The sequence below is a fragment of the Arvicola amphibius genome, chromosome 10, assembly GCF_903992535.2.
Source record: "Arvicola amphibius chromosome 10, mArvAmp1.2, whole genome shotgun sequence".
In the NCBI taxonomy this organism is placed as follows: domain Eukaryota; kingdom Metazoa; phylum Chordata; class Mammalia; order Rodentia; family Cricetidae; genus Arvicola; species Arvicola amphibius.
The window spans coordinates 111,980,046-111,998,223 of NC_052056.1; the positions used below are offsets into that span (position 1 = coordinate 111,980,046).

The 18,178-nt window shown below is 50.5% G+C and overlaps 2 protein-coding genes across 2 annotated transcripts; both read right to left on the bottom strand.

Moving 5' to 3' along the window:
* Positions 1-652: 652 nt before the first annotated feature.
* Positions 653-1,913, bottom strand: Ctxn1 (cortexin 1). Its single transcript, XM_038346245.1, has 2 exons — positions 1,329-1,913; positions 653-921 (listed from the first exon to the last, which is right to left on the bottom strand). The coding sequence occupies exon 2, from the start codon at positions 899-901 to the stop codon at positions 653-655; it is 249 nt and encodes an 82-aa protein (XP_038202173.1). The 5' UTR covers positions 902-921; positions 1,329-1,913.
* Positions 1,914-2,058: 145 nt separating this feature from the next.
* Positions 2,059-17,631, bottom strand: Timm44 (translocase of inner mitochondrial membrane 44). Its single transcript, XM_038346244.2, has 13 exons — positions 17,504-17,631; positions 15,827-15,922; positions 11,944-12,114; positions 11,179-11,259; positions 10,628-10,777; positions 10,406-10,545; positions 10,042-10,127; positions 9,371-9,463; positions 9,157-9,281; positions 7,879-7,929; positions 5,020-5,109; positions 2,878-2,988; positions 2,059-2,575 (listed from the first exon to the last, which is right to left on the bottom strand). The coding sequence occupies exons 1-13, from the start codon at positions 17,546-17,548 to the stop codon at positions 2,456-2,458; spliced, it is 1,359 nt and encodes a 452-aa protein (XP_038202172.1). The 5' UTR covers positions 17,549-17,631; the 3' UTR covers positions 2,059-2,455.
* Positions 17,632-18,178: the final 547 nt, after the last annotated feature.

Sequence of the window (18,178 nt, forward strand, 5' to 3'; positions counted from 1 at the left end):
GGGGAGGCAGAGGAAAGGCACTCTAACCTGTGCTGGGGCTGGGGCTAGGGCGGGAGCGGGAATGAGCCTGCTTGTATTCCTCCTGCACATAAAGTGCCAGACATTCTTGACACAGCAGCAGGTGGGGTTCCGGGGTCTGTCTCTAGAGCAGGCTGTACCATGCTTTGTAGGTAGGCAGCGTCCATAGTGAGCCGAAGTGAGCCTGCCTGCCAGGGCCAGAACTCAAGGAGCGCATTGAAACTGGCGATGATCACAATAGGAGACAGAAAGGGGATAGAGGAGTCCACACTCCTAGGAAAGGATGTAACATTCATGCCTGATAACTGGGGAAGGCTGAGGTTGGTGTGGGATGATTCGCCCAGTAGGGATACAGAGTGATCAGCAGTGAGAATGCGAGTTGCAGAGAGAAGGGGACAGGGCAGATAAAGGCACCAGGTGGGGTTCTGGCCCGGCCAGGAAGGGAGATGGGTGGCTAAGGGGGTAAGGACTGGATTTCTCCAAATGCCTTCAACTCCGGGCTAGGGCATCTGGGGCACAATACTGAGTGCAGTCCAGGCTGGTGGCATTCCTCCACCGGGCCGGCCCTCTCTGGATCTCACAGAGGACCGGCCCGGGACCTGGGGGTGGGGGTGGGGGTTGGGGGGGCGGGCCCTCACACCAACGCATAGTCGAACTGCCCTCGTTCGAGCGCCTCCTTGTGGTCGGTCCAGGACGAGGCAGGCATCCGGCTATAGGGGTCTAGCAGTATGCGCACACAGCGCACCATCAACAGAACCAACACCACGAGCAGACAGAGCACGAAGGCGAACACCGTGCGTTGTTCGACGTCCAGGCCCGCGCCCACCGGGGGCCCCGTCGATGGCGGAAGTGGCTCCGGTGACAGTGTCCACGCCGCGCTCATAGCTCACATCGCCGCGCGCCCTGCGGAGAGAGGGGTGCCCACCCCGAGGTCCGCGGGGATAAGGCTACGCCCTCTCTGCACCTCCATCCACCCCTTCTGGAGTCGCCCCTTTGCAGTATCCTGCAACATCGTCCCTGTTCGTGCTGCCGTCTCCGGGCTACGCCCATGCCCAGCCTGTGTGCTCTGGCGCTACAGTCACTCCGGGACCCAACTCTAGCGGTGCGAGCAGGTGGGGTCGCTGAGAGCCAGGACAGGGCTACTCAGATCCGCCCAGTCCGCGCACAACAGGTGCGAACGCGCTGGGCCAGAGACCCGAGCAGCACTGTTTAAACTGGTCCCCACCCCGCTCCCTTTGTTCTCCGTCCTCAGCCCAAGACCCCCTCCCCCACCCGTTGCCGCCTCCCCAAGCCACAGCGCGCCCCCTCACCCTTGGTCCTAGACGGGGACCGGCCGCCCCGCAGCCCCTCTCTCTCCGGGGACTCCGGCGCTGCTCTGCTCTGGTCTTCCCCGGGTGGCGGCGGTAGTGGCGGAGGCTGTAGCAGCCCCGGCTCAGCCCACCCCACCCGCCCCTGAAGCGGTGGAGACCGAGGGAGGAAGGAGAGGCGCGCGCCAGCCGGGCCGCCGCGGCTGTTCCCATGGCGACGGGGGCGGGGCCGTGAGGGGTGGAGGATGTACTGGGAGCGGCGCCTGAGCTTTTGACCCCGCCCCGGTCTGCCTACCGGGAGACTGGACCTTCTCACCACTACTGCCTGTGGAGACAGCCCAAGCTCCAGATCCAGCTCCCAGGGTACTGAAGACCTCACCAGGGCGTGGGTAGTTGCTAGCCTCCACTACGGGAAAGTCTCACCCTGACCTCCGTATCTCTATTCTTCCCGACCGACCCCTCATCCAAGTCTCTATTTTACGAGGATCCTGAAGCGCCCAGGTACCACCGCCCATTAGTGTTAGTGTTTAAGATGCTCAGTCTCAGGGAGCCCTCAATTCAACAGAGACCAGATAGCTGGGGTGGTTATTCCTCTCCACAAAACAGGGTCCTGGCCTGAGAAGGAGGCACCCTATCTAGCTATAATCCTCCACTGACCTTGAAGATCTCTCTGTCACAGGCCATTAGTCCCAGCCTTCCCAGGAGAGACACACACTTCAGACCGTCCGAAGGCCTCTTCTGCACTTTGGTGTTTTATTATGTCCAGATCTTAGGCTTATGTACAGGAAGAGCACTGATTAAAAAAAACAAAAACTAAAGCGGCTTGGCAGGCCATGCCAGTGGACTACTTAGAACAGCAGGCCAGGCCTCATCCCAATGACCACAGGAGTCCCTGGGCTGGGACTTCGTGACACTGCCAGCAGTCCCCTGTGGCATTCTGGGGTACTTCCCAACCCTGCCAGGCACCTCCAGCCTTTTCCTTGTCCAGTGATTTCACAACTGCCCTGAAGAACTTGGGGCAGAGGCCATACATAGTCTTATCGGTCTTGTGCCAAGGTGCCTCATGGCGCCTCTGTGTATCTGTCCCACGATGGTCTAGCTCTGGAGCTGCCTAGATACCACCGCTGCCCTCAGAGGATCTGTTCTGTGCTGGAGGCTGAAATGTCCAGAAGGCGCCAGGCAGCATAAGGGTTGAGCTCCTGCTGGTCTCTGCAGAGTGCCCACACATACAGCATGCGTAGCACCTTGTCCTGTGGAGACCCAGCAGAGTGAGGGGCCAGGCTTGATGGGTATACAGGGGGGCTTCTGAGCAAGGCAAGGAAGGCTCTAGGAGGGGCCAGGGAGGGGTGCCTGGGGCTTTTGGCTCTGGTCACTGCTCAGACAAGATGGTGGATCCTCTGACTTAAAAAAGATCCCAACTACTAGCTGTTTCTCTCCAACTTCAGAACCCTCCTGGCTCCAAGCTGGGTGGGGTCTATGCTGGGCAGGTATGCATAGGGCTTTCTGTGTGAGAAGCTGTCCCAAACCTCCATTCCCTCAATTCCCCACTCACCGGGTCACCCTCAACCACCTCGCCTTTGGGGTTCTTGATCACCATCACCAACTGGGCTTGAAAGGTGACAATCAGCACAGGACCCTGCTCCATCATCTTGCCCATGGCCAGCTGCAAGCAACACATAATCATGGGCCTCATAGTATAGCATACCCTCCTACTACCCTGGAGACGAAAAACTCCAAAGCTGCATCCTGTAGGAAAGCGGCCTGACACCTTGCCCTGCTAAAAGCATGATACCCCTCCATCACTTTGGGGGAGTGATTTTCCAACAGGCTCCTTCTCATAGACAACGCCAGGCCTTCAACTGTGGGATTCTCTGTTCCCAGCCTGGAGGTGAGGGAGAGCAGGAAGTTGACTCTGCTTTGCCCGCAGCTCCCACCAGTAAAGAAGTCTGGGTGGCTGAAGCTCAGCTGCCTGTTAGGCCATGCTGCAGAAGCTGAAGCAGCACTGCAGTAGGCTCAAGGGCTCAACGTTCACTAAGGGCTCAACAGCACAGGTGCTCCTGGACACAAGATGCAGGGCATCCTGATAAACCCACTTAAAAATAGCATTAAAGGGCTGGAGACATAGCTCAGAGGTTAAGAGCCCTGACTGCCCTTCCAGAGGTCCTGAGTTCAATTCCCAGCAACCACATGGTGACTCACAACCATCTGTTAGGAGATCTGATACCCTCTTTCGGCCTGCAGGCAGACATGCAGGTATGACACTGTATACATAATAAATAAATTAGAAAATATCATTGAAAACTCACTAAAATACCAAATATAACATGCATCCTAGCAAGTTATGCTGGGTTTCACGTGAACAAGATTATCTAATGCAAAGCTTATTTCTACTTTGATAGAACACCTCGGGTAGCCCAAGCTGGCCTCAAATTCACTATATAGTTAAAAATGTCCCTGAATTCCACTGCCTCAGTGGAATTCAAATGCTGGGATTATCACATCCAGTCAACATAACCTATTTTATAATAAAATTATAGATTTTTAAAAATACGCCTGTATTATTTAGCCCAGAATGTCCTTGAACTTTTGGGATCCTCCTATCTCAACATCCAGAGAACTGGAATTATAGGTAAGTGCCATCATGTCTGGCTCACTGCACAGAATTCTGCTTGCTATTTCTCATTTGTATCTGAGCAGTATGTATGCTAATATGTGTACAGAAAGAGAGACCAGCGCAGGATAATAGGTGTCTTTCCCTATTGCACTCCACCTTGTTTTTGAGAGGGGGTCTCTTACTGAACCTTACACTCAACATTTTAGCTAGGCTGGCCGGCCAACAATCTCCCAGAATCTGATTGTTTCCACCTAAATGCTTGGAGTTATAGGCATGAGAAGCCATGCCTACCTGGCTTTTTAAACTCAATGTCTCCTGCTTTTACAGCAAGTGCTCTTACCCGAACAGAGCCATCTTCCTCAACCTTGACAGAATTTTAAACAAAATCTGAAGTATGGTTTCAACTGAATTCACTAATATGCAATAATCACTTGTACACCATTAAGAAGTTAAAAACAAACAAACAAACAAACAAACCAAACAAAAAACTCTAGGCATGGTGACCCAGGCCTATAATCCAAGCACTAGGAGGCAGAGGCAATGGGTGTGAGTTTGAGGTCAGCCTGGTCTACGTAATAAGCTGCATAAGTTCCAGGCCAGCCAAGGCTACAGAATGAGACCCTGGAGAGAGAGAGCCAGTCCAAGTGTAGCTCATTGGTAGAGCACTTCCCACCATAGGCAAGGCCCTTGGATCAGTCTCTATCCCCCTCAGACCTCTCTCCAAAACCAACTAGACAGCAGCCAATCTAAGACACATCATTTAGCTGGGATCTCTTATACTCCAACACCAGAAATAAGCAAGCTTTGTGAGGCAGGCCATACATTTCTGTTTGTTGTTGTACTAGGAATTCAACCCAGGTCTTACATGTGCTAGGCCAGAACTCTTACCACTGAGCTATAACCCCAGTCCTCTTCTTACTTTTTCTTTTGAAACAGTTGTCATTAAGTTACCCAGATTAGCCTGGAACTCAGTCTGTAGCCCAAGCAGACCTTGAACTCAAGACCAGCAGGCCTGACTGTGCTACAGGCTAGGTCAGCTGGTGCTTCACTCCGACCATCCCTTCCCTTGGGGTGACTTACGTCCACATTGCTGATGTCAAGGATTCTGGAGTGGAACTGGAGGCCCATAGCCTTGGCCTGCTGGATAGGGTGGGCCAGCTGGCTGTAAGTCTGCAATGAGAGGCAACAGGCCCATGTGGTCACTGATGGAAGTTGGGTCATACCCAGAAGTGAAGCCATGTTCACATGCTCCAGCACTGAGAAGGGCAGAAGCCAAGAACACAAGTCCAAGCCCAGAAGTAAAGTATGCCACTCTTTGCTGGCCAGAACTGAACACTTGCTTCTCATTATGGAAAGAGCCACACTCCCAAGTGGGAGCAGTATTAATCAGTATAGTAGGTAATTCCACAGCATCATCCAAAGGACACTCCCAGGGTAAGTGGGTGGACTCTTGGCTGATCTCTACTGTTCCAAGATTCACCTCCCCTAGAATCCTGGCCTGGAATCAGATGTCTTTTCTAGGATTTGTCCCAAACCTATGAGCTGCCCTGGAACTTACTGCTGAGTGGCCTCTCTCATAAAACACCCAAGGTGCCACTCTCTACTGCCACAAGAGCCTTGGGGGCAGATGGCCACGTGCCAGAGAGAAGTTCCACTGAGCTCGGAGGCAACTAGGACGGAAACATGCTTTGAAGGCGTCTACTTAAGAGGGCCAGGGGCCAAGCAGTAGTGCTGGGCGGGGAAGGGGCTCAGTGGATTAAGCACTTGCTGCACAAGAATGAGTTCAAATCTCTAAAACCCATGTAAAGTTGAGGACAGCAGCACAAGTCTGTAATCCCAGAACTTCTGCAGTGAGATGGGAGGTTGTGACAGAAGTCTCTGGAAGCTCTTGGGCCAGCTAGCCTGGTGGATACACGGTGGTGAACAAGAGACCCTGTCCCACACAAGATGGAAGATGAGGATTAACACTTGAGACTGTTCTAAGACCTCCACACATGCGTCATGGCACAAGCACACACACTTATCACATACACATACAAAACAATGCCAGCCCCACCTGTTTCTGCTGTTTGTTGCTATAGAGATGAGTTTCACATAGCCCAAGCTAGCCTTGAATTCTGTATAGCAAAAGATAAATCTGAACATCCCAGTAGTGGGATGGTAAGCATATGTCTCCATCACCCATGCAATGCTGGGTATCAAACCCGGGGCTTCCAGCATGTTAGGCAAGCACTCTAAAAACAGAGCTACATCCCAGATCCATGCACTTCTTTAAGACAACATTTTAAAGACACCTTACTTGTAAGCAACCAGAATTTCAGCCGTGTTCTAAGGGGTACTAGACCACTCTTGGGTAGAGGATCAGTCACAACTTTGTGGTTCCAAGGGAGGGAGGGGGGAGGGGGAGGAGGACTCTGACTGGCTCCTCTCATAAATGCCCGCTAGCTTAGTCACAGTGCAGGGGAGTATTTCAAAAGAAAACCTGACAAATCTCTGCTTTTCCCAAGCTGTTTGTGAGCTGGGTGCAGAATAGGATGAGCCAAAAAAAGGCCCTAGATTGCTTCACACAAAGAAGCTGGAGGGAAGAAAACAAAACAGAAACCCCACAACCCTGCCTGGAGAGACAGCCAGAAGCCAGCAGGGTGAGGTGAGGTGGCCTGACAGGCCAGACGAAAGCAGGAGCTCCATGGGGACAGGGAGGCTGCCAGGAGGAAGCAGACGGCATGTGCTCCTGGGCAAGATGCTGGCCTCCCCACAGCCTGCTCTGCCAGTGACCCTGGGATCCTCAGCCCTGACTCTGGGAAGCAGCTGGGGCATCATCAGAACACAGCGTCCGTCCTTGGGCGGGAATCCTACCCACACTTCTGTTTTGATCTGTGTTATATGTCTTATTAGACACACACTTCAGTACCCACAGTTAACTCTCACAGTCACCACGAGGGGCACCATGTGGGGGCTCAAGAGTGCCACGAGAACTTCATATATATATTTCATATATAGAAGTGACATCTTCTATCCTCTCCCTGAACGTGAGGCCCCCAAGCTGCACATTCAAGGCCATCTTACATGGGCCCCACTCATAGCCACTTGAACCAGGACAGAAAGGAGACAACAGGCCACCCTGGAAATCTCACATTCCGTGGCATGAATTGTTTCTGTAATTCTCTTTAATCAAAATTAGTTTATGAGTGCTGGGGAGATGGCTCAGCTGGTAAAGCCCTTTCTGTACAAGTATGAGGAGTGGAGTCTGGATCCCAAGAACCCACATAAAAGAGGGATAGGTGTGGAGGTTTTCTAAGTCCAGAGCCCAGTATGTGGAAACAGGGAACCCCTGGGCAAGCTGGCTAGCCAGGCTAGGTGAAACAGCAAGCTCTGGGTTCAGCAAAGACTCTGCCTCCATACAAGGTGGAGAGCGATTATCATCAACCTTCATCAGTCTTCAAGCTTCCAGATACATGTGCCTACACACACACACACACACACACACTCCGTATCCCATCAGTTTACAGGGCTGAAGATATAGGGATCAGAAGGTGGAGGGAGAGAAAGGAAACAAGGAAACTGGCAGTTGTGGACCAGGCTTTGCATTAGGCACTAAACAGAGAAGGGATCATTTCTGACATTTCTAGCTTCCAGCTGAAAACTCAGTGCCTGACCTGTGGGTACCTGTGCATCACACAGAGAAGAAAGGACAGATGGATGAGCTGTTGGGCTCTGTGGGAACCAAGTATATCAGACATGAGGACCTCACTCCCACTGGACATAGGCCAGAGCCACCCAAGCAGACTTCTATGCTACTTATTTGTTTTTGCAGTGCTGGGACGGAACCCAAGACAATACACATGCTAGGAAAATGCCGGCCCTGAGGCCCACCCCAGCCCTCCTGTTTCTGCTCCGCTTTGCTGTCAAGCTAAAACGAGAAAGCAGTACTCTACTCACAGCTTCATAGCACCAGTCTTTGAGAATGTCGAGCTCTCCAGAAATCATGGCCTAAATAGGGAAAAGGAAAAAATAAGCATGAAAAAGTGGGTGGGCTTCTGCAGCAGAATGCTTGAGAACAGCCTGGCAGCACCCCTTCCTGAAGACCTCTGGACTCCTGTCCCTCAGCTTAGGTCTGGGCAAGAGAGGCTGGGTCAGATGGCAGGCAGCTGTGGATGTCCTGGGAGGGAGGACGCAAGTCCCTGCATTAATATTCATACAGCTCTGGGCTTTGGGTGCAAGACAAGGAAAGGCAGGGGGAGCAGGGGAGCACTCACAGTGGAGGAGTTGCCTTCCAGCACTACCTCCCTAAGGACCAGGTTTACGAGAGCAAGAAATGAGGCAGGCTGCAGAGGGAGGTAGAGGATATGCCACGCAAACCTAGGGCTAGTTCTGCTGAGGACGGTGAGGGAGGTGCCCAGGGAGAAAGCAAGAACCAGCTGGGACACATCCCCAGAGAGGCTGCCTGGGTAAAACCTGCTGTTCTTGGTGATTGCTCCCTTCCCACCTCCTCTCAGTTCTGCCCAAAGTGTGAGAAGGAGCTGAGAAACTGGAGAGAGAGGAGCAGATGAAGCACAAGGAGGCAAGAGGAAGGAGTAAGGCCTGGGGGCTGGTGTCTTTTCCTATAGGGCTGCCCCAGATCCTGCCATATTCCAGGGGCTTCAGGGAGGCAGACGGACCGCCAGTACAGGTGCACTGTATTGTGACCTGAACAAGACATGCCCTCCTGGCTTACAAACCAAAGATAAAAGAACAGTTGAGAAGTATGAATGTCAGGAATACCAGAGACAGTGACTCCAGACCTCACCTCTGGTCTGGCCAGGGCCCTTAGGCTGTTCCCAAATGGCTTCAGGAAAACTATAGCAGAAGGTATAGTGCAGAGCTTCAGGGACACAAGCTGTGACTGTCTGACCACAAAGGCAGAGAGAAACCCGTCCTGGAGCTATCATGCCCCATGGAGAAGACAAGAAACTTCCACAGCTATCCTCACAGGAGCCAGCACTAACTGCCATGGGACGGGCACAGGACTCTGTAGGCAGGGGAATTAAGAGTCATAGCCTAAGGTGCAGCAGCCGAAGTCAGGTAAGCAGCCTAGGAGCAGAGGATCTGCTCAGAAAACAGTCCCAGCAAGCTGATTACCCTGAGATAATCTAGACTCAGTCCTAGGGTAACCACCCAGAATCGGGGGAGGAGGTGCAGCAGGCCAGGGCTCCATCACAGTTGCAGCATGGATCGCACCTCTAGGATGTTGGGGATGATGTCACTCTCACACTGCCGAAGAAAGCGGTCCTTGTCGAAGTTTGGGTCCGCTCTAAGGATCTCTGTGAGCACCTCTGACATTTCTGTCTTTGAGAAAAGGCCCCCTGCAGGGAGACAAGCCCTCAGTTTAGAGCCTACATTCCACCCCTGACTGTAGCCACAGCGGACAGGAGGGTCTTGAAGCCACACTCACCCAGCAAGTCAGTGACTTTGTCCGTTAAGGCCCGGGATGCCCGGATGAGAACATTGTCACTCTCATCGTACTTTATCTTCATCTCAAAGAAGCCTGTGGAGGGAGGGCACACACAGGGGCTAGAGACAGGACCTTTCTGAGAAGATGCCCTGATTCCAGTTCCTGACAACTCCCTACAAGACGCCCCTTCTTGACATGGGTCAGAACTAGGCAAGCCACCTGTAGGCTTCGACCTGCCTCATCTTAGCATGTGGATTATCAACCCACCTACCTGGAAAAATGCAGAAACTCAGTTACAGTCCCAAAGGGGCTGTGCAAAATTTGGGATGCCACCCCTGCTGGCTGCTGCCTCCACTACAAAGGAAACACAGGCCTCTAGTAGTCCTCACAGGAGAAGGAACAAAGGTATGTAGCCAGTGGCTCTCCTGCTCAGCTGCTGGAGAATCCTGTGCCTGGCTGAGAAGTGAAGGTCAGTACCACCTCTGTCAGTTCCAGGGCTCCTGACATCCTAACTAGTCACCCAGTATCTTACTGACAGAATCTATAGCTAGATGGGTAGGAGGCCCTAAGGAAGTGCGCAGCCCCATCTCTCCTTCTGTAAGTGGGGCTCTGCCTGGCTAGTATCTGCTGCCACTGTCCTGCCCAGGACCCAGTAGGCTGGCCACACTCACGGTTGAACACCACATTGTTGTTTTTGAAGTCCTTCCACTGCTGGTACCACTTGGAGTCCTTGTGTAGTACAAGCCCCAACGCTTCCCTGGGGGAGAAGGCAGGTGCCTACAATGAAGTGCAGACCCCAGAGCCCTGCGCGTTCCTGTGACCACTGGGAGGTCAGCAGAGGTCAACTTCACACCCAGGTGCTTCAACTCCACCCTTCCTTCCTCTTCCTTCCTCCATTGCTCTCTCTTCCCCCAGTTCTCTGGAGGGAGCCAGGAACCCCAAGAAGAGAAACAGACTTGGGCAGGCACCTCCCAGAGGATCCTGGAAACAGACCCTAGGTGGCCAGGACCACTCAGGGACCTGTCTGGGACCTACTCATTAGCCTGGAACACTTTGTCTTCTTTGAACTTCGCACCAGCAAACTCTGTCCTTTTCCGGAGCCGCTCGGGCCGGCGGTAGGGCCCCGTCTGTCCTAGTACGCTCTCATCAATCTCCTTCTTCACCGACTCTACACCCTGCAAGGGAGAGCAGGCCTGTGGTCGCTGAGGGCCACCAGCCTTGGGGGTCCCTGCCCCTGCCTGGGCCAGACTCACTCACCTGGGAGATGGCTTTGAAGGCTGCCGTCTTGCCCAGCTTCTCCCCACCCTTGGATACTGACTCTGCTGATTGCTTGGCTGTCCTGGCAGCCTCTTCTACCCCCTCCTTGATCTTCCGGCCAAGGTCACTCTTACTGACTTCATCAAGACTCTACTGAGACAGAGACAGAGGGGAGGACGCTGCACAGGCCTACAACACAGTCTTGAGAGTAACGCTGCATCCCACCCCTGAAGTTCAGGCCTGATTCTCACTGGATGAGCAAGAGTGGAATGGGAATTCCTAGCCAAGGGTTCCAAGGAAACAACTAGCAACGTGAGAGGAGGCTGCGGAAGACAGCACGGAATGCTGCCCCTCCAGGAGGGTCCTGCACCCACCTGCACCCTCACCTGGGTGCGAGTGTCCCTCCCCTACTTTCAGGCGTGAAGAACAAAAATGCCCACTTTACCTTTTCCTCTCATCCCAGGCCACCATAAACACTCTAATCTTGTGAGTGCCAGTGGGATTCATGCCCCTCACTTGACCCCAGCTGCGGGGTCAGCCTCGAGCCTTACCTCCTTCACTGTCCCTGTCAGTTCCCCAAGCTTCTTCTTTATGGCTTCACTGGTTCGCACAGTTTCTGACTCGATGGATTTCTAGGGTCACAGAATGGCCTCTTTTTATTTAGGTATCACTGAACTCGCTCATCCGACCAAAGGTGCCCAGGAGAATTTTCTTGGCTGCTGCCAACTCTACGAAGAACTCCAGCACCATGCATGCCCACCCCAAGGGTTCTTATTACCCAGCAGCATGGGATCCCCAAGCTCTGGTCTTTCTCTGAGTGGAAAGAGATAGTCCTGCCAGCCACTACTCGGCAATGCCATTTTACCTCTATAGCGCAATCTCGGGGGCCTGGCCTGCTCTATTCCCAGATAACTCATTCTTTACTGATGTGACAAGGATACCTTCCACCAGGCTGAAGTCACACAAGGAATGTCATCCAAATAAATAGCTTGGGAATACATAGATGGAAAAGACCTTGCTGGGGACTGGTGGATATCAACAGAATAGAATACAGAGGGACCTAAGCTAAGGGCATGGCACTCTGGAGCTCAGCTGCTCACAGGTAGACAGGGGCACTGTGCCTCCCCACAGGGTACTTGCACGGTACAAAAATGCAAGGGCCAGGCCCAGTGGCCATAGCTTGACGACTGTTCAAGAGACATCAATGCAAGAAGGCCTAGGCAACCTGATCATGTCCCGATACTTTTAATCAATGGCCTGGTCACCTTTCTCAGCAGCCCTGGTCCAGGGAATAAAGACACGACTGAGGTACTTACATATTTTCTTCTGGCTTCCTGGAGAGCATCTGATTCTTCTAGCTTCTTTGCCTCATCTCGGAACTTTTTTATACTCTCTTTCATCTCTTTGTTTTTGGCTAATTCTTGTTTGATGTTGTCTAGTAAGCCTGACAAAAATCCTTTTCTGTTCCCAGTAGAATAGGATTTGGTCTAGGAAGAATGTAAAATTGAAAAGAAAGAAGGAAAGTTTAGAGGCTGGAAAGGCATGCATGATAACATCTGGTTACCACTGGGTGCCCGATTTCCTCCCTTCTGTTGACACTGGCCTTTAACAGTGAATATTGTCTCTTTTATTATAACAGAATTTGAGTTACAGAAACACCCATAATAAGCCACCAGAGTAAATCCTACATGTCCACAGGTTCATATCTATTGATGTTATCAACAAGTCAAATATATATAAAAAAAACTTGCATACCAATGTTCTATCATACTAGTCAGCATGTAAGATATGGAACCAAACTAGGTGTCCAACAACAGGGGAATGGACAAAGAGGATGGCATTTTTTTTTCAGCCATAAAGAATAAAGTTATGGTTGGGTATGACAGCACATGCCTTTAATCCCAGCACCTGGGAGGCAGAGGAAGGTGGGTGTCTGAATTCAAGGCCAGCCCAGTCTACAGAATGAGTTCCAGGAAAGCCAGAGTTACATAGAGAAAAACTGTCTCAAAAAAAAAGTAGAAAGAGACAGACAGACAGATAAATAGATAAATGAAGGGATGAATGAATGAATGAATGGAGTTTTACAGTCTTCTGAAAAATTGGAGATAATCATATTAAGTGAATATAAGTTATACTTCCTCAGTTGTAGGTATGTATGTTTACAATCAAATTGTATATATACAGATGATCAGATGATATAGAAGTACAATCAAACAAAAGGGACTAATGGGTAGGCCAAGAAAAGGAAGGGTATGGGGGAAAAGAACATGCCAACAGTCAAGTACATATTTGCACGAAAATGGCCTCACATAACTGTATAGTTAAAAACAAAGCTTCCAAGCTAGGAGTAGCTGCACATGCTGTCACCCTAGCACTCTAAGGACAGGCCTGAGTTCTATCCCTGGGTCCCTGGACTTACATGGTAGAAGGAGTGAACAGGTTCTTTTTTCTTTCTTTTTTTTTTAAAAGATTTATTTATTATGTATAGTGTTCTGCCTGCACGTCAGAAGAAGGTATACAGATATACAGATCTCATTATAAATGATTGTGAGTCACCATGTGATTGCTGGAAATTGAACTCAGGACTTCTAGAAGAGCAGCCAGTGCTCTTAGTCTCTCTAGCCCCGAAGTGAACAGATTCTTTTTTTTTTTTTTTTTTCGAAACAGGGTTTCTCTAGCTTTGGAGCCTGTCCTGGAGCTAGCTCTTGTAGACCAGTCTGGCCTCAAACTCACAGAGATCCGCCTGCCTCTGCCTCCCAAGTGCTGGGATTAAAGGCGTGCACCACCACCACCCGGCTAGTGAACAGATTCTTGCAAGTTGTCCTTTGATCTCTAGACCCATGCCATGGTAGATATACTTCCCAAAAAATAAATGTAAGCAGCAGCAGCAGCAACAACAACAACAACAACAGAGGCTGATACAGGAAGATTTTGAGATTAAAGCTGGCTTGGATCTTTGTGAGTTTGAGGCCAGCTTGGTCTGCATTGTTAAGACCTTGCCTCAAAAAATAATCTATAATTTACACTGAGTCAAATGCTATCAGTGTAGTTAGCTGTTAACTTGAATCACCGGAAAAAATGAGTCTCAACTAAGGGGCTGTCCAGATCAGATTGGTCTGGTTGGAGAGGCAGGGGTTGTCTTGATTGACAATTAATGTAGGATAGTCCAGCCCACAGTAGATGGTGCCATTCCATGGTCAGGGAGGGAGTCCTGAATTGTATAACAAGTCTGGCTAAGCATTGGTCCAAGGGAGCCAGTGAACACAGTTTCTTCTGTATTTCCTTGGCTGTAAGTGCATTCCCTGGTTGGAGGTACTCTTGCGAACATACAACTAACCAGCTCATATGTGGCTGTCTGAAAAGACTACAAACCATGAGTCAACAGCATAACATTCTGAAAATGGCAAGACTACGGAGACAGTAAAAATACTAATGGTTGACAATGGTCTAAGGGAAGGACGAATGAACAAGGGGAGTCCAGAGGATCATTTAGGGCAGTGAAGCTGTTTGATGATTAAGGTTAAGTATACACGGTACCATGGCTTCATGTGGGGATCGGAGGAAAACTTGTGAACGGGTTACAGGGACCGAACTCAAATCCGGAGGCTTGTATAGCAAGCACTTTATCCACTGAGTCATCTCGCTAGCCCCTTCTCACTGTTTATGTGGAGGGGTTTGCTTTGAAACAGGGTCTGGGAGCTGGTCTTGAACTTGTTATGTAGTTGAACTTCTGATGTTCTTGCCTCCACCTCTCAAGGGCTAGGATTACAGATGTGCACCACCATGCCTGATTAGTGGAACTGTACTGTATTTTCTCTACAATGATTTGAAAGAGACAAATCTTCATCCACTTGTTATACCCTCACAGAATGCATACATAACACAGAAATGAACCTGAATGCAACCAGATTTCAGATCTTAACAATGTATCCACTCTGGTTTATCAACTGTAACAATGTCACCCAGAATGGGAAATATGACTAACTGGGACCTGTGAGCAGGAAAGGGGAAAACTGGCTAGAGAGAACCCTCTGTACTTTTGTTAATTTTTCATTAGTTAATTTTTGGGTTTTTTTTGGAGGGATAGTTTCATTATGTAGCTAGTTTGAGATGTTTTCATTATGTAGCATTGGCTAGGCTGGAATTCTCCATGTGGAGTTGACCAGGATAGCGTAGAACTTACCGAGATCTGACTGTCTTTGTCACCTGAGGGCTAGGATTAAAAGCATGCACCATAAAGCCTGGTCCAATCTATTTACTATTTAAAGGATCTCATGTAGCCTAGATTGGCCTCTAACTTGCTAAGTACCTAAGGATAACCAAGAACTCCTGGTCCACCAGCCCCCAGAATGCTGGAATGCATTTGTGCATCACCATTTCTGGTGTGTGCTGTACTGGGGACAGAACCTAGGAGTTTATCCATGTCTGGAAAGCATTCTAGCAACTGAGCCACAGTCCCAGCCTGGCAGCACTTAGAGGTGGAAGCAAGAGGATCAACGAGTTCAAGGTGATTCTCAGCTGCCCATAGGCCAGCCTGAGCTACAGGAACTCCTATCTGTAAAAACAGTTTAAGGAACAATGAACAGAATGTCATCGGGAGTAGGGTGTGGCTGATGCTTGTTAGGCTTGCGCCCCGTGGTTGAAGGCCAACTGCCTCCCAGGCTCTTGTCAAGCCACAAGGGAGAGCAGCAGTGAGGAAGGAATCACTGGGATCTGTCTTGCTCCTAGAATGCCTACAGGAAAGAATCAGGAAGAAGCTGAGGAGAAGACTGTAGGCAGCATGCATATTTGAGGCTTCCTGCCTCACTCAGTCATGACACACTAACAGAAGTAGTGACCAGGACACAATGAGACCCAAGGAATGATGGAGTGACTCTTTTCCAATACTTAAGATAACCACGCTTGGTGAGGAGCCCACAGACAGAAGCCAGAGAGGGAGAAGGTAAAAGGACGCAGGATGCCTTTTCCAGCCATCAGAGCTAACTGTTTGCATAGTTCCATGAGGTAAGAGTGCCTCATTGCTGGAAAAATAAAACAGAAGGCTAACCAAGAGTCTCCCAGGAGACCCAGCAACAAGGTCTGTTGCTCTCCGTCCCTCTGAAGTCCCTGAACACGAAACACTCCCCAAAGTGACTGTGCTGGCACGGTTTCCCCCTAGACCTCTACTGGGTCTGCTTGTTGGCATCCTGGGTCACTCACCAGTGTCAGCTCTCCTCCTGGCCGGCTTATCTGGTAGCTTGAACCATGGGGTAGTTTGTGGCTGGAGAGAATTTGGACTCCTTTGCCTAGGCACCTCTAATTGGTGAAGAAAAGAGAAAGAACTATTCAGAAAAGCGGGTGACTCAAGGTCACCTGTGAGTCATTTGCTGACCTTGACTTCACGCCTGTTGAAAGGGAACAGGGAATCTTCATAAACTCTGAGTAGTCACTGGAGCTGGGCGGAAAGAGAAAATGCTGCATCTGTACCTCCAGGACCTATTCCCACCTCTGGACCTCAGGAGCACATGGGGCCAGGAAGCCAACGAGAGTGGTAGGCACGCAGCAGGAAACACCATCTTTAGGTAAGCCCACACCAGTTTTGCTGATCTCCAACAACTACAGACATGAACTTCCAGAGACAAACCAGTAAGTTCTTGGTCCAGGGCAAATAATGGAATAAACTTGTAATGTCCTGGTCAAACGTTCAAAAGCCCTCTGGGCAAAGAATTAGGTAACATCATGAGAAAGGGCCATTCTTCTCCCAATTGAACGTGTAATTGTTGTGCAGTTGAGTCCGGCATGGGTGTACTGAAACTGAATGAATGACCTACCAGAGCCACTTTTCACTTTACGCATTTTTCTTCTCTGTTTCTTCCCAGATGGGTAAGCACTAGCAACATCCCAAACTTACACAGATTCAGAAGTGAAGGAGATCGGGCACCATCACTGTCACCCCCACTAACTGTTAGGGTTTATTTACATGATCTAGCTGGCTAGCCTTTTTTTCCATGTGTGTTCTTCCTGAAGCTGCACTAAGTTATCCACTTAGTCAAAGTGGATAACCTTTCTTTGCTCAAGTATATATACCCGTAGCTGTGCTCTCCAAGGAGATGCTCCAAACAAGCTCTCAAGGTCCAAAGGCGCACAAGTACCAGTATGCTATAGTTACGGAAGGTAGAGCTCTTGGGAGTGTAAATAACCTGTTTTACATTTTCCTTCCTCTCGAAAGTTAGCGGTAGATTCATACTGATCTGGGTTTTAGACAAGATCAGACATGCACTAGCTATGGGGCTATGGTAAGGTTGCTTAACCTTTCTGAGCTTCAGAATCTTTATCCTAATGAAACAGGGCCAAACAACAGCAGTATAAAAAACTATATTCTTGAGTGTGCATGAAAGGCCATTGACCTAAGCCAAAAGTCCTAGGTCTTATCCAGGCAAGAATTATCTCCCGCACTTCCACGCTGTGCGTTTGGAGTGGTGATTCAGGAAACACTCTCCGTAAAGAATTTGACATTCCAATGAGAACTGCGACTGTCACTTTAAAGAAAAAAAAAACTTTCATCTGGCTATATTTTCTTACGGGGCACAACCTCCCTAGCCAGACTCCCTCGTGCACGTGGAATCAGATCCACAGATAAGTGAGAGCTCACACGTTCCCGGGCACTCAGGGTACTGCGGCTCGATGCAGGGGAAGGGGTGGGGAATCGGTTCCCGCCCTCAGGCCTCGCTATGAGCTCCCTGCTCAAGCATCGGCTGACCCAATGACCCAACCCAAGCCAGCCGTGGAACCCAAAGGGAAAGCCACGAGGGAACAGGAACTGAAGAGAAGGAGGTCTCGAAAGCCGAGCGTCCAAACCCCTTAATTCTGCCCTACCAGCCCCACGCGTCTGCTCACCCGCGGACAGCGGCACCAGCCGCCCCGCAGAGCTGCCGCCGCCATGTTGGAAGAGCCCGTGTGACCTTTCTGCGTCGCGCCTCGATCGCGTCAGCAGCTGCGACGGTCTCTAGAAGCGCGAGCCTGGGAAAATCCGGACTGAACGGGGTGCGGAGGGAGGGAGGGAGAAATAGAAGAGAAAGCAGCCTCTGATTGGTCCTCTGTGACGGGGTGGGGCCTGAAAAGGGACCTGCTTAGGGGCGGTCCCAGCCTGGGAGGGGGCCGAGGATAGGTGGGAGAGGTTAGCTTCTCCGTGAGGCTCGGGGAAGAAGGCACTTTTGAGAGACCATCTGTGGTCACGTACAACTAACGAAAGGGCAGAGGATTTGGGCTCAATTCTCAGCACCCACATGGTAGTTCTTACAACCACCTGTAACCCCAGTTCCAGGAGATCCAAAGTCCTCTTCTGCCCTCCAAGGGCACCAGCCAGACACGTGGTTGAGTAGACGTACAGGCCAGCAAAACACCTACCTATACACATAAAATTAAGAAGACTACAAAAAGGCGAGGGAGAGGATTCAGTACAGGCTTCGGATAACCTAAGAGATACCTCAAGGATGGATTTTTTTTTGAGGGTATTAAGAATTCATTAAAAAAGACGGGCTTGCACCACCACGCCCAGCTGTGTAGCATTCC